Source organism: Chaetura pelagica, unplaced genomic scaffold, assembly GCF_000747805.2.
Source record: "Chaetura pelagica isolate M959 unplaced genomic scaffold, ChaPel_1.0 scaffold112, whole genome shotgun sequence".
Lineage (NCBI taxonomy): Eukaryota > Metazoa > Chordata > Aves > Apodiformes > Apodidae > Chaetura > Chaetura pelagica.
The window spans coordinates 285,923-302,344 of NW_009952798.1; the positions used below are offsets into that span (position 1 = coordinate 285,923).

Here is a 16,422-nt window from a genome sequence, read left to right on the forward strand (position 1 = left end):
TTGTGCCAAATCACTCCAGTGGATCTAAATGCTTCCCATTGTGGACAGGCTTGTCCTCTATTCGCATACATGTGAGTACATACGTTGGCACGGAACCACCAAAGAGAATAACCAACTTTGCTAGTGTGCTAAACCTTCCTTGCTACTACAAACTATAGCTACAAAATCCCTGCATATAATGTAATAGAGAACTAGTCAAAACTGATCGTACAAATGAATAAAAACAAGTCCCATGTCTATAAATTTGCTTCAGAAATTTCCCCGTAATTGAGAAAAAGTTATTGGTTTCTTGATGGAAGAGATGACTTAGGCACTCGAGGTGTGTTTGATCATAGAAATAGGCTTAGTCCTTCTGAAGAAACTGTAGGAAATGCAACCCTTCCAGTTGCTAAATGTGCTCACTTCTCTTCTGATGTAGCTTGGGATTCCTCCTTTGGAGGAAAAGCGACAAACTCTTTCATTTCAGCATCTTGGTCAGTGGTAGCATGAATATGAGCTTCATAATGCTCACATGGGCAACAGCTGACTTCTCCTTTCCTGCTCTTCTGCAGAATGGTGGCACGGAAGTCTAACATTATCACTGCCAAACGATACAATTGTAGAGTCACAACCAAGATGTTTTTAGCTGTAAAAAACACCAGCATTTGGTTGAATATTCTGAAGTGGCCCATCAGGATGGAACGCACAATGAAGAAGGGACCATCTTGTATGAAAAGGCTGACCCAGATGTTCCAGAGTTCTGCACTGTACCTGCACAGCAGCAGGCTGGGGATCCGCCTAGTCGAGGCAGTTGGTTTGCAGCCAATGTGCTGTACTGGAAATAAAACAGTTATGTTAAAACAACTCACTAAAACTGAGCTATGGTTGAGTTAAAGGGCAGTTATAATCCAGGTTATCCTGGTTTATAAATGCCTTCAACTGTGAACAATTCAATATAAAGTATATTGAATTTCTGGCCTCTGTTCCATGCTAAACTCATATTAAGTGGGCACTTACGTGGCCTGATGGACAGGACCAAAAACCACTTCCCTTTCCCACAAAGCTATTGGAATTTATACACAGGAAGCAGAAGTAGTTCACCTAATCTGCTGTAACAACTTCCCCAGACACTTTTCTTTTAAATCAACAGGCTAGGCTACTATATGTATTTAAGAAAAATGACCTACCATTTTGAATGGGAACAGCATGAGCTGTAGCACTTCAATTTGTCCTAGGGTGTCTAATACCTGGCTTTTAAAAGATCACCAGATAGCCATTGTCTTTTTCATACATTGTAGTAAGAATAAACCATGTCAGTGCAGGGCAATATCAAGCATCATGGATAGGAAGGAACTGTGGTCATTGCTTGTCATGTAGGACTTGAGTCAGAGTTACTCTTTATTAGCTTTCTGGGAATGTAATTGCATGCAACTATTGCAACTTGCATGGATGCGTTCCCCTTGGCTATTAAAGTGATGGTGGACTAGAATTCTTGTTGTGGTGTTTAGAGAAGGGTCATCAGAAGGGTTTGCAATTAATACAGCTGCCTCTTATGAAAAAGCAGGTAGCTTAATTAACCTGTATCTCAAGCAGTAGGATTGTATTAGTTTTAAAAAAAAACAACACATAGCTACTGCAATGCAGGAACAACTGCCAAATATTTTGTCTTACCAGAAGAATTCTATTGTTGGATGCAATGCTGGGGGTGGGGGGAAGACTATAGTGGAAAATGAGTTGCAGATTTTAGAAATTTGCTGAATCTATTAGGCAAAGCTTCAGGAGCAGCCAATTTTTAATACATTTTTGTGCCATTGTTGTTTACTTCTAACTGCATTGTCATAGTAAAAAATAAGGGCCTAAAAATTTCTATTTTGTCTTCTTTTGTGTGTGTGAGTAAACATTCTGATGCTTGAACAAAAAGTGTTAAGTGTGCAAATGGATAGAACTACCTAAAATAACCCGTACCCATAGTAAATTTCAGGACAATGTGAGTTCAATATCTTATTTTTTAACTGGTAAATGTAATTAAGCAGGAAAGCAATAGTCAGAGGAAAAAAATGCATGGTACAACAGGATACTTCAGTTAATGCTATGATTGGTTTAGTACTGTTTGAATTTGTTTGGGTGGTGGTGATATGTACAGGCTGTATTTTTTGTTGGTGTAGTTTTGTATTTTTTTTTCTTAAACCCTGAATGCTATGCATCTTTAACATAATATATTTTACCAGAAACAGGAATTTTAGGTGTGATAAATCTGAAATGGGATTGCATTAGTTTTTTCAGGAGGTGAATTGCTGAAATGAAATGTTGCAATATTTCCATAAATGTGGTGTTGAAAACAAAGCCTAGTGCTGTCCGTGAAGATACCTCTAACTTTTTATTATTAATTTATTATTTTAGTTATCATGTTAACCTAGTCATCAATTTTGTATCAGATGATAATGAGGATAATGTATCTTTGGACTGTTATAGTTGAATCACAAACTTGCAGAGATTGGAGGCCAAAGTGGTTGGAACAGATAATGGTTGAGGTGGCCTAGGGACAAATACCTGCCCAAGCTGGCTGAGTGTTTGAACTTTTTGCTTAAGATATGGATGTACAGTCCCAAGTTTATATGGTCCTTTAGGTTCTGTGTGAACAGGTAACTTCTCTCATACCCTCCTCTCCTGTGTTCTTGGCTATGTTCTTCCTTGTCTCTCCACAGGATCTAGTAACCTACCCAGATTGGAGCAGCAAGATAATGCAAGACCCACCCTGTCTTGAGCGTTCACACTGGGGAGTTTAAGGCAGTACCAGGCAACCAGAACAGATGCTCTAGTACAACGTTGCTAGAGTAGAATTTTATCAGGGAAGTTAGAGGTTAGCCAGAAACAAATGTTTCCTCAAAAGAAACCACAATGAGCTTTCTTCAGAAACCATCATTGCCATATGAATAGCTTTCCACCAGAAGCCCTAGGTATAGCCTGTAGCATATGCAGAGTCACAAGACATGCTAGCAAAAACTTAAAAGCATCTGTTTTCTTGTCTATGTGCAATTACTAACCTGCAAGATCAAGGGGAAACTGTAACATGCTCCAGGTCCATACAGCGAGAATTGCATTTATGAGAGTATAATTCTTCCTGTGGGAGGGGAAAAAAGTTGTAACAGTGAAGACACACTTCCCTTATGTGATAACAAAAATATTTCCTGTACTATTTGGACTGTCTTTTAAAGGGTGGTTGAGTGAAACAGTGATTAATCCAAGTTCTGAGATGTAAGACTAAGGGAACAGAGGCATTTCTTAGTATAGAATTTTTGCTGTTCAAGTCATATATTCCAGCTGTGTAACTACACTAAATATCTGATGTTAACATTCTAATGATAAGCATATGGAAATAGACTTTCTGGCTCAAGGAAGGAATATCTTTAAACTTGTGGTGATTAAACATTCCTTGCAAGCCCTGGAGCTTCTCTACCAAGTGGGAAGGACCTCTTTTCCTGCTGCAAAACCTTTTCTTTCATGTTAAAAAATAAATCAGTTTGTGAGAAAGGATGAATCTCTTCTGTGATTCTTTTTCGTTATGATGGAGATTCACAGCTCATGTCTTCGAGCTGCGAGGGGTAGATCACAATGTTGAAAATTCACATCAGACTATGCCATTCCCTTTTTTACCTTTGAGCACTTCGTCATTCTACCATGAAGAAATTACATATGAGATAACCAAAGAAGCCACTTGGATAATGAATTACTAAAGCAAACTCTAGTTGCTTTCTTGCCCTTCTAAAATAATTCATTACCCTGAAAGAAGCTTACAAGTATCCAGTGTTTTACCTCCTGTAGCTGTAAGAACTGATGCTGTCTGGCAGTTACACTACTTGTTTGGCTCTCTGTACCCTTTTATTGTGATGGATACAACACACTTCACTGCTGGCAACAGATGAGTAATCTCTAACAAATCTCATAAGTTTGTTACAGAGGGAAAGGTGACAGTAGGAAAACAGCCCTTAAACGTAGCTTTCTCTTATCTGTGGGAAATACAGTTCCACTAGTCTGAATGCTGCAGATTGCACATAGAAACAAGTATCTTGCACTACGGACATTTATGTCAGCAAATAGTTCTTACCGAACGTCTTCGATGTCCAAGGTTTCACTAGCGAATTCGAGTATATCTGCTGCTGTTCCCACAAACATGAGAAGCAGCTGAGACAACTGATCCCGAGTGATTTCAACTCCAATGGGTAGAAGCCATCTCCCAACTACTAGTAGCAGTAGAAAAGTCTGGTGGAGGGCCAGTGTCCATACAGTCTCACAGATTGTGGAGAGCTGATTCACAAAGACTTTAGCCTGTTTAAATAACAATAACATACTGTACCCAGAGGAGACTGACATACGTACCTTCAGAGACTGTATTCATCCTTGAACCTGCTTTTGTTCTCTTTCTTGTTTTATTAGAGTAAATCATATCTATGTGACAGGCATAATTTGAAAAAGGCACATGAATGTAAACTTCGGGTAACGAATAGCAAGTCTTTCTCTGTGTACTGCTTATTTTTAAGCTGAGCATTGCTTTTTGCAGAAACATTACTCACTTTCTATACTCAGTTACCAAGATTTGGAAGAGAATGGTAGGAGAGTCTCAACTCACTTTTCATAACAACAATAGTTATTATGCAGTTTCAGAAAATGTGTGGTTTTCCAAATTATTAGTTTTAATCATTGTATGAGGAACTTGCCCAAAAAGAGACAACAGTCATCTCTGATGACTCTAATATCATAAATTCTCTACTAGGAATAGAAAAATCTGTCCCACCGTCTGAATGATGTGGTGATCTGTTCCCTCACTTCCATGACTGCTGTCTCTGGATTGATTGAAGTCTTGGTTGCTGACATTCACCTGAACTGCTCCAGGCTCATTACCACAGTACTGTTGTGAACAAAAACATTGCACATGCATGAACATCTAGCATAGGGAGCAGAAGCATTCAGTGGCTCAGACAGTCCTGTTTTGCTGAACTTCAAAGAGTTCATTTGTGAGATTCAGTCTATGTTTACAAAGGTACATGCTCACTCTGAGTTAAACCCCCCTCTTGTTCAGAAGGGAGGAATATCTCTCATGAGTAGTGATGTAATGTGCTGGCAGCTCCCTAAGAAAGTGTAGGATTGTGCTGTAGAAAAGGATGTAAATGTGAAGGCTGATGAAGCAAGTGACACTTTTGTGCTCTTAAGACCACAGTCTGAATGCAATCTGCCTTGCAGCTCTCCAGAACAGGGTACTGGGCTTCCTACACAGTGAGCTAAAGCACTGAAATGGGGTAAAAAATTGTCATGGTCAGTTTCAACATGCAAACTTTTCCTCAGGATATTTGTTTCTTGTCTCTACTATCCAGAAAAGTTCTGTAAAAATATTGTTTAGTTCTTCTGTGTGACTTCTCTCAAATCTAAAATGAATAGCTCCACACCACACACACACCCCTGCCCTGCCCTAGCTATGCCTAATTCTGCAAGGAAATTCATAATTTGAGAGGTGAGATTCAGGAATAATTAAGGAAAATGGGCCTGTGTAGCCTATCTCTGCAGAATAGAAATTATCCAGAGCTCTAGGAAATCACGTGTTGGCTAAAATGTACTCTTAAATCAACTGCAGCAATTCAGTAGTGAGACTGTGTCCTGTCTGAGGTCTGCAGCACTGCCTTTCTAACTCCACCCCAAGGCTGGTCCCTGAGTAACTGGGGTATGGTTCTAAAATTGACCTCCATAAGTCCCTTAGCATCTCTCTTCATTGTAATAAAAAAGGGATAATTAGAAAATAAAAACATGCTGTTGTTAAAGATTTTATACTGTTCTATTTGTGCTAGAGAATACCAGATTATTTGCATTTCTTCCCTGCACCCCCCACCTTTTATTTCATCAGGAGTGATTTTCTGCAGCAACAATCAGAATGTGTTCTCATGCATACTGAGTAGCTGTGTACAGTATAATGCCTGCCAATATAAAGGAAACATTTTTCAGCAAACGTCACATTCTAGCAAATTTCAGGTGCCACTTTGATACTTGGTCTCTGATAACCTTGCTCAGTATCTGGATAAATGCTGCCTCTTGACTGACCTTGTTGTAGATAATTGGAGACACTTCCCATGGTCTGAATAACCTGGGAAAAAAGTTAGTGCTTGTTGCTTTTGTAGTTGTTGATAAAGACTTCTGAACTGCGTGCTTGCTTTTTTTGGACAATGAGTGTGAGAGCACTGAAGGATTGACACACAGATGTGGAGAAAGTGGTGAAGTAGTATTTCCATTTGGAAGAGGGAAGTCTAACATTCTGGGCTCAGAGACAGGGAGACACAGGGGCTGGTACTCTGCTGGCTACAGCCTTTTGGGGCTATCTGTCAGGGTTAGCCCCTCAGCCAAGGGAGAAAGAACAGCTTGTTCAGAGGATGTTTCAGAAATTAAATTCAACTGGTGCCCTGGAGAAGCCTTTTTATTTGTTGATTGTAGAAAAAAAATCTAAAGCCTATGTAGAACAGCTCCCAAGGTCAAAGCCAGCCTTTCTGAGTAATCCCCACAGGCAGTGTGACACTGAGCTGAGAAGACCATGACCTAAAAATGCTACATAACTAGAGTAGCCACCCCAGAATATGGAGGAGAGTATAACTTGTAACAAATAGCCTGGATAGGGCAAAGAAACTGCTAACTTGTGCTGGAGAAGAAAGGCTAATTCACCTTGACAGCCTTTGGATTGTCAGTAAAACTACATTTATGCCCACTTCTCTGCCCCTTTACCCAGTCTGGCAAGGTAAGAGAAAAGGAGCCATGAACTTGTATTCAACTTTGCATCACAGTTTGGTAATTTTTTTGTTTGTTTTTTAAAGCCCTGTTGTTCAGAGAAGAATTTGCCTAATTCATATAAAGCAGCCTGCTTCATTTGCTGTATGCGTAAGGATGGTGGAAATCCCTTCCCAAACACTGGGGTAACTCACAGCAAATAAATTGGGTTGCTGAAGGACAGGAGTGTGAAACAGGAGGTAGCAAGGTGTAGAGGTGCCTCTCAGCAGATGTGGTGGCTCTCCCCATGCCAACCCTACAGAGCAGATGGCTGTCACCATTCCAGAGCAGCTGGTCGATTTAACCCACACCCTGGGCAGAGCAGCTGTGGGAGTCAGCAACTGGCACTGCTGGAGGGAGGTGGATGAAAATACCACAGCTTCTACAGTGCTTGCAAGGGGGCTTTTTTTAGATTCCTTGTGGCATAACAGTGTAAAGAATACTTCTTTAAGAAAATAATTTCACTTGATCATTGTCTTTTGTAGACTCCTTTACTTTCTGTGTTTCTTCTGAAGCATACATTCCTCTGATTTACAAAACATCTACTCAAAATGGAAACTGTTGCATGACATGGTGTTGTCCCATTGTATGGCCTGCAGAGAGCTCACTGTCAGAGCATGGGGAACTCCTGAAACACTGAACTATTTCAGCAAATTTCTATTTGCATGTTATTCACAATCCATTATTCCCAAATTGAAATGAGATTAGCTAAAACTTTCTGCAATAGGTTCAGTATTGAGATGGTAAAGTTTACACTTGAGCCCCAGGGCAGGGTACCCTCAATCCTGTTAAGGTATGTGGAGGCTGGCAGTTTGAGCAGGCTGTGGAAGAGGCTATCCCTTCCCTAGAAGCAGACACTCTGCAAAGCAACAGGTACCCTACTTGCTTTCTCTAGTTTGCTGGAAACAGTGTGGCTGTCACTGTGGCAACACGTGTGATGTCAGAAATTCAAAGCCACTGTGCTTCTTTTTGCTCATACAGGAAAGCTGAAATGTGAAACAATGAGAAAAAATTGCTTAAGTTTGTTTTACAAATTGAGGAAGATAATAGATATGGGAGGAAAGAAATAGTTAAAGATTGCTTCTGGGAGAGTGATATCCTAGAATTTTAACTGCTAAGAGAATCCCACCTCAGAATGATGCTGAGCAAATGGGCAGTAATATCCACTTTCCTTAAAATCTTCAAGTTAAGGTGGTTGAAAATAATTACCAGGTTTACCAAGTATCTGTTTTGTTACTGACTGGGAAGTCTACATCAGCTACAGTTCTGGTAGTCAGGTAAGTCCTGCCAAAGGCGGTCAGTTATCCTGTTCTGTGGCAATAACGCACCAGGCATTTGAAAAGGTACTAGAGGTATTTGTTTATCTGAGATCTTCTACAACATTCATAAAGAATGTTTGGGGGGTTTAACAGATTAAATCATTCTAATTTTCTTGCCGCTCTATGTTGCAGACAGCAATTTTTCTTTCAGTACAGTTCAATTTATTTTATAGTCTCTCCCAAACATGCATTTCATCCCCAAATACTTCACTGCAAAGCAGTAGTTTCTATGCAGTTAGTATTTCACTGTTGATGTGTGAATGGTATTACTTATGTCCAGTTCTGCAGCACTTGGGCAGAATTGCCTCTGTCTTTGGGAAGAGAGACTGCATATTAGCACATGTCATAAATAACAGCACTGACACAAGCAGTTGGTGTTTCTTATTAAAGATTCAACGAGATCAAAGTTCTACTGCCTTAAAGACCACAAACTGTTTTGCTGGTGTATATATTAAATGTGTGGATCTAGCAACTGCATAATTACCCATTCTGATAGTATTTTAATAAGGAAAATACCAGCAATACTTCAGCATGAGAAGTAGTACTAGACTGGGTGCTGGGTTTGAGATTAATTGTTCAGAGGGCTGCTCCCCCTCTGCAGGTATTGTTTTTGAATCTATTAGATTGTGTGTTTCCAGAACACTCTCCTATCTCTCCAGGTATAAAATAAGCTGTTAACTTGATATACTCCCTCTTTAATTCACAGTAGCAGTATATCAATAAGAACAAAGTATGCCATGTTCTAACATCATTTTGGGAAATAAACTGCTGCCTTTGACTACAGAATTAGCCTGTTTCTTGGACCAGATTTAACTATGACAAATGTTCTCAATATCCACATTACCTGTCTGTGACTGTTTAAGGAGATCTGGCAAAACAAGATGACAATAAATTCTTGCTGCTGTATTTAGAAAAAGCCTCAGGCATTTTCAGTGTAAACAGAATTTTGAATATTTGATTATGCTTCTGTGGGCTCTAACAATGTTCCAAAGGAGGAAATGAGGCACTATGTCTTCTTAGTCTAATTTATTTATTTTCTTCTGCTACTTTTGCTCTTGTTTCTATTCTTTTTTGCTATGGATGTAAGGTACAGTGTATGGGCAAATGCTGAGAGAGAGAAAAGCACATTGTCCCTACATAGAGGTGCTATGGGCACTTGAAAAGAGCTTGCATGAGGAGGTGGCTCACTCAGTGAGCTGCTGGGCTCAGTGGCTCTGCCCTGGCCCTAACTGACCCCTTCTGCTGAAGCAACAATTGTCTTAAAAAAATTTAATGTGTGTTTTAGTCCCACATAGGAATCCAGACTCCTCCCCTCCTAAATTGCTATACAGCAAGAACAAAGAAAGGATATAAATACTGACAGACATTTGTGTCAGCTATCTGTGGTAACACTCTGAGTATTCTCCTAGGTTGCAGAAAACATGAGGAAATTTAAGACCCCTTTTACTGATACCTGTCTTGATTTTTTTGGCTTGCTTTGAGTTGTGATGTCTATAAGTGCCATGGAACTTACTTAATTTTACAAAGGCCTCTAAAGCACTTAAATTATTTGACCATCCTGAACAAGATTCCAGCTGGTAACCTGGGGGTGAAAGGCTGTTTTTCAAACTTCTAGTCACCAGTTCCCAATGCAGATAGAAGTAAACGGTCTCATTTTTAGCTAGGAATGAGGCTCATTTTTTGATATTTAGAAAATGCACAGTAGTCATGATATAGCTGTAGCTGTATTGAGAGATTCACCAGTATAAAACAGAAAATTGGAAAAAGACCCTGACAGGCTTCTGTCTGCATGCCCAAATCCAGCCCACCAAATAGTTCATCAATTTTAAACTAGTCCATCTTTTCTACTAAGAAATACCTGAGTCCCATGATGAATTTCTAGTAGCCATAATGATGGTACTATGCAAATCAGATACAAAAATATTGCTGGTGAAAACCTGTAAAGAAAAAGAAAAGATAGCTTGATATTATATTGCATTGTAAATACCATATATCCTGTCATTATCTGCATTGAAAAATATCTTGTGCCTCCTACAATATGGGATATTAAGAAATAACATAACTGCAAATAAGGGTTGCTATTCTTAGTGAATTTCTCATGCTGTCAGTATTATGAATCATAGGTTTATTTGTACATCTATCTAAGATTATATATGGAAGTTCATTTAAAATGTTTTTAAGAACTAACCAAAGGCACTTTCCTGTTTACTTTTCCATCACTGCATATTCTGTACTTAAAATTTAAAAAAAAAGAGCCTCTAGCTAATATGCTCTTTCTGCCTTCACAAAGGGTGAATTAATACATTGAGTCATTTCACTGAATGATGCTGGGATAGAGGCTGTTGACCAGAATCTTGTGCATTGATTCAGGAAAGGTAGATCTAACACCAGTTTTCCTAAAACAAGCATTTCTTCAGTAGGAAGTTTTTTTAGTGCAGGCTAACATGAAAATAGGTCTTGGCCTTGTCTCCCCACATGTGCTGCCAATTACGTATTTCTTTAGGATTTCCCTCCCTGCCAGCCTTCTATATAACTTGTGATGGTGAAATTTTATTATCTTCAGCTTCTTGAGCTAAGTTTTTATTCAAAAGTACTAGAGGTTTCATTAATCCTTTTGCAAGCACTGATTCTTCTGAGAGTTGCTGGTGTTTTCTTATTAAACACAGGACAGTTTTGCTTAGGGTTTGTTTTGGCAATTTTTTCCCTTTTGATGTAATAATGAAGTCTGATGCCACTGATGTTCCATCTAGCTGTGCCATAGTACGGAATAAGCATCACTGCAATGCTACTGAGGTGCATCTCAATATTTACATCATGTTACATATGTACAGGCCAAGGATAGGGCAGTGGATACTTCCTTGATTCTTTCTGTCCTGTCATTTGCACATTCTGCAGTGAATTTGAATTGCTTATAAATACGTAACTGCTGTAGTGTTTCAGTCAAAAGATTGTTTTGCATTTGTTTTGGTTTGTTCCTACCCGGAATGTACCTTTATTTTTGTAATCTTGACTTTTCCAGGGGAGGTTAAGTATTGAGGAAAACAAAAAAACCTTGCTGCTAAGGAGAATGACAGGGTCACTGAGCTGCTATTAAATGTTTCAGTCAATCCTCTTTAAATAAGATAGTCCTGGTTCATTTTGGTTGGGTTTTTTGGTTTATTTTTTTTCCAGGGATGAGGGGATGTTGGTGTTTGCTTTGGTGGGGAAGTTTTCTGTTTGCTTTTTTAACAACAACAACAAAAATGTTAGTGCTTCTGTGGGGTTTTAGTCTGGTTATTTTGGGAGAGAACACACCTCCCATTTGAATGGGAGAAATAACATATTTTACAGTATTTCCTGTAGGGCTTCAGCACATGAAAATCCATCCAGCTGGCAGGTTAGCAGTACTGAGCTAATGATACTAGATCAGGCCAGGACACTTCAGGGGCTTTCACCCTGCCTTTCTTTAAGAAGGAGCAATCTATAGGAAACATTACATGGGCGGGCCCATTAGAATAAATGGTATATATGTGGAGAAAATAATTTTTTGTGCTGGTAGTCAGTCTTCTGTCAGTAATGAATGGAGAGAATATGAGGCTCCTGGACACAGAGTTCTGTGGCATAGACTGCCCATTGCCTGGATCAGTGGTTCTCTATGGAGGCATTTCTATAAAATGCAGATGCTACTGCCTTTTCTGAACGTGTGTGTTTTCCACTGGAGCAGAAAGTTATCCTGAAGCAAATAGATGCTGGTCATTTGTCTACTGTTCTTACTTAAAAATGAACTTAACTCTGCCGCTTAACATGTTGGACCACATCCATTTTCAAAATTTCCTTCTAGCTAAATTTAGCCCAGTCTTTTAGCACATGCATTAATCTTAAATGGAACTTTCTGTATCTATTTGTCTTTGGATTTTCCAAAAGCTGCCATAACAAGTGTTCCTTCATGAAGTCTGTTGCTGCTTCCTCTCCCCAGTGAACTAGGTCTGCTCACTATGCCTCTGTCACATATTTCTGCCTTTGGAGTTCTGCTGTTGTTAAATTTTCCTGTGTCCCAGACTTTATCACTGCTTTTATTACATTCAAATACAGAGCATGGAACACTTGCATGAATTGTCACACCAACACTGCTTCTGCTTCTTTTATAATGAGTTTCACAGGTTGCAATAGGCAGGAATGTAAGATTGTTTAAATGCTTTAGGGCTTTTTCTCTCCTGGATTTGTCTCAGGGCCTGCCTGCGTTTTGAGTTTTTTAAAAATAAAAGGTACTAATGAAGTCTTAACAATTAGTTACACAACCCCTTCCTTTTTACAGAGCTTTTTTTTGGCTGACTGAGCACTGATGAGCTGTAGATGACTGCAGTAATTATTTACATGCATGTAAAAACCCCTGTGCTTGGCCAAACTCTGCTATGACCAATTCTTAAAATTCATTTCTCAGGCAGTATATCATGCATGAGAGTTCCCCTCAGGAACGGGCTCTCAAATTCAAATCCAAATATTTAAGCTACTCTTGCTGTATTGCAAAAGTGGTTGCTGCTCATCCTTTATTTGTCACAGAGTTTTGGCTCATGCACGGATGGGGGCTTTAGCTCCAGGGAAGGAGGTGCAAGCCAGGGCCTTGTGGACTGGGTTAAGAGATGCAGGGCATCCGCATGGAATAGCCTGTGCAGCCCCCCTAGGACTCTCCAGCACCACGCACCTGGAGTCCCTGACTCGGTGCTGCTGAGGAGGAACCCAGCGACAGTGAGGAGCGCATACCCTGCTCCCCCAGCGCGCTGCATCGGCAGCTCTAGACCAGGTACCTCTTGCCCGCAGCTGCTTCAGCCACATTTGTCACTTGTTGGTACGGATACATACAACTGTACAGAGTGGCTCCCAAGTAGTCTGCTGCAAAACTGCCCATCCGGGAAGTCCTCTGGATTTGGCAAGGGAGTATCCAGGGCTTTACAAGTTTTGCACCCCCCACCTCCCAGGTGTAGCGGGGGAGAAAATGCAATCCCCCAAACGCTTGGCAGCAAAGCCAAGGAGCACCGCTCTCGGGCAGCAGCCGCAGAAGGCAGCCTCGCATCTGCAGCAAAGTACATGCAAAGAAAGAAGAGGGGGCTCCGTTAGAGCCGGCGGAATATGCTCACCATTTGTAGCCTCTGCCTTGCTTAAATTTGAGGGTGAGCCCTGTCTCCAGGCACAGGAGAAGATTGAGCAGTGCCAGCAGCCAGTACTTGGGTTCTTTCTTCACTGCAGTCACTCTCCAGACCCCGATGAGGGAGTGCAAGACAAAGAGCAGGCGAGTAACCAGAGCATTGAGCAGCACCATCAGCTCCATCCCGGACCAGCCCCCCGCCCCTCTTCCCCGCACCGCGGGGGCCCAGCGCTTTTTAGGAGCCTTGGGAAGTTACCCTGGGAATCACTGGGAAGCGTGCGCACCACAGGCACACGGATCTCTTCTCTTCCATCCCCACAAAGGGGCCCATTATAACAAAAAAGAAACAGCATTGCCCCTCCCCCAGACTTCCTGAGAACTTTTTAAAGGGAAGAAAAAAAAGCTCACGCTTCTAGGCTACAGTGGATTGCAGTGTTCAGTGTCGCTGCCTATCCTAAAGCAGGGGCGGCAGGGCTTTCCTTCTGCCCCCCTCTCTATCGGCTGCTTCAGGACTACAGGGCAGGGAGGTTTCTGTATTACAGAGTTTCCATCTCTGCTAGCTCTGCTTGTTGCTCTCATCCCGTAGATTTCTAGCAAAGAGCCAAAATGTAAGAAGCATTACTAATTTGACTCTTCCTTTGCTAAAAGCTCCGCTGAGTTTCTGAGACCGCAAAACCCTCCTGCTCCCTTCCCCCTGGAAGATACAAGTAATATTTAGGAGGTTTAAAAAATGTTCATTTAACATGGCAATGGAGAAAGCAGAAACTGTGTACTTAGTTCAATATTGCAATCCCTGTGTGCAACAGGGTTAAAAAGCAACAGAAGTTAGAACAGCCAACCAGTACTGAAATTTAGTCAAATTACTATATTGAATAATCTACACCCTGCTTCAGGACTATGCAGCTGCCCCAGTGAGGAGCTCCAGCAATCAGGCTGAAATCTGGGCTAACACTGTTACCCAATAGGCCAATAGGAACATATACAAAAAATATACAGAAGTTTGACTGTTAAGCCAAAACTCTAGACTGTTAGTATCTCCTGTGGAAACAGTTTATAAAGTACAGAATGTGTTTTAAAATTCCTTTTATGTTTGTCAGAGTGATTATGTTTTATTTTGATTTAAACTCGGGTAACCAAAAAGAAATTTCTTCTTGCTCAACATTGTCACTGTGTTGCTCCAGTGTTGTGTCAATTTATTGCAAAGCACTTAAACTGAGATAAACCATTGTAAAATAAAAATGAAAAATCAAGTCCACATAACATACTGTGGTGCTCCAAAGGTCCTAACTTCCTAGTCGATTTAATTTTAAATATCCTGTTCTACTTTAAACACAAGGAGATATTCTTCTGAGAGTTGTGACCTTTTTAAGAAGACCTTTTTACTCAATTGCTAAGATCCAAGTTTTCCTCACTGCAAAGCCAAGCCTCTTTCTCTAAGAAGTGCTGAAGCTGGTGCTGGCCAGATAATATCTTTGGGGGTTGGTGGAGATGAGGGAGAAGAATACTTAAAAATAACCCTGCCCAGAAGAAAAAAAAAGGCGATTCCACAGTATAGATCACTCAGGAAATCCCTGAGTAAATAAACGAGCTCTGCAGCGTGCCTTTTTGAAGCAACAAAATCAAGCTCCCCACGCTCAGAGGAGAATAAATTCAAGAGCCTACTACTGATTATCCCCTGCCAACAGCCGCCCTGCCATATCATGCCTTGAGTACTGTTGGTTCACAGCCCTTCCGCTGGTGTTAAGGTCAAGCCTAGTTGAAGAGGAAACAGGGAACAGACAGAGTTGAGAGATTGTTTAAACAAGATACTCCTCTATGCGAGTGCTTGCTAGCTACAAAATGATATGGGGGACCTGGTATGTCCAATTGTTTGTGGAGATCCTAATAGCACAGATGTCAAACTCAGAAAGATGATGATCACTGGGACATTCCCATGACACCGTGTACTCAGGAAGGAAGCAGTGAGCTTAGCTGATAGCTATTCTGTGTTATTAAAGGCACTTTGGAGCTGAACTGCTTAACAAGGTAATCTCATCAATGAACAATCCAGACTTCACATGAATGGAAGTTCCAAACTTGAGCAGGAAGAACAGAAGAATATCTAATATTGACTGTGCCTAGCTGGCCAGTGAACCATGATGGCAACACAACAGGTTGAGTAGAAGGAGGAAGTAGGTAGATATAGATTATTTTAGTTAGTCTAGAAGAGGTAAAAATTACATGCAGACTTGACAGAGTACATTTTTAAATGTCTCAATGGCTGTTTTGCAGAACAGGTGGTTCAGAAGCCCATGAGGGCAATGTTTGACTTTAATACCTGAGTGGTATATGATGTAAAGAGTAAGAGGTGAAGAGCTCCCTTGAAATAGGACCATCATGTTTAGACTTGGTATCCTTGTAGAAGTAAGGTCAGAGCTCTTTACCATTGCTGTGCTCAGCTTCAAAAAGGAAAACTAGACGCATATCAGGAAGCTTGTTGAAACTAAGACAGATGGAAGACCTAACTCTTTACAGCAAGTATGGATATTGATTCTGTAAATCACATGGGAAGTGCAGGGAAAATAACTGTTTAAAAAAACTTGGGAAAGCGTGAAAAGAAGCCATTATTGGAAGGGTAAGTGAGATTGCAGGAGCAAGAAAGCATCCTTCAAAAGGCTGAAGTGGTGTCCAGATGAAGAAAATTGAAAATACCATAAACCCTGGCAAGCTAAATGTACAAACATGATAAGGCTTGGCTGAAGGACAGTGAGGGACAGTGGGCAAAAATCATCAAACTTAATTGTCACCTTTTCAAACACAGTGATCAGGAAGTCTGCCAGAGAATTGTTGGGTCAGTGGAAGGTCAGGTGGCACAGAAGGCCCCAGGGGGTGATAAGGTTGTGCAGGAGGAGCTGATGAACTTTTTAGTGTCCCAGCATGAGCACATGTGTACACTGCAGTATGGCATGGCGCTGACTCCTGCACAGAAGCAGTGGACTTGGCAGTGTTAGGTTAAAAGTTGGACTGGATGATGTTAAAAGTCTCTTGCAACAAAAATAAGTCTAAGATTCTGAAAGCTTATATAATTAGTGGGGGGTTTTTCCCCTATGACATTGTATGTACTAGTGTTCCACTAATTCTGTCCATAGCTTCTAATTATTTGCAACTTATATTTGTCAGGCTACTCAAACACAGGCTAGGGAGTATGTGGGGGAGAAACTT

At 40.7% G+C, this 16,422-nt stretch overlaps 1 protein-coding gene across 1 annotated transcript; it reads right to left on the minus strand.

The window, feature by feature from the left end:
- Nucleotides 1-398: 398 nt before the first annotated feature.
- Nucleotides 399-13,545, minus strand: TMEM26 (transmembrane protein 26). Its single transcript, XM_009994840.1, has 6 exons — nt 13,214-13,545; nt 9,958-10,036; nt 4,772-4,885; nt 4,085-4,305; nt 3,024-3,100; nt 399-814 (listed from the first exon to the last, which is right to left on the minus strand). The coding sequence occupies exons 1-6, from the start codon at nt 13,402-13,404 to the stop codon at nt 399-401; spliced, it is 1,098 nt and encodes a 365-aa protein (XP_009993142.1). The 5' UTR covers nt 13,405-13,545.
- Between the last annotated feature and the right edge of the window lie 2,877 nt (nt 13,546-16,422).

Bases quoted from the DNA above. Each gene is read 5' to 3' on its own strand.
- TMEM26 (XM_009994840.1), bottom strand. From the start codon at position 13,404: ATGGAGCTGATGGTGCTGCTCAATGCTCTGGTTACTCGCCTGCTCTTT. The intron at 10,037-13,213 runs GTGAGCATATTC...TTTTCTTTACAG, and splicing joins CAAGGCAGAGGCTACAAATG to GTTTTCACCAGCAATATTTT. The intron at 3,101-4,084 runs GTAAGAACTATT...CCCCTCCCACAG, and splicing joins TTGGACATCGAAGACGTTCG to GAAGAATTATACTCTCATAA.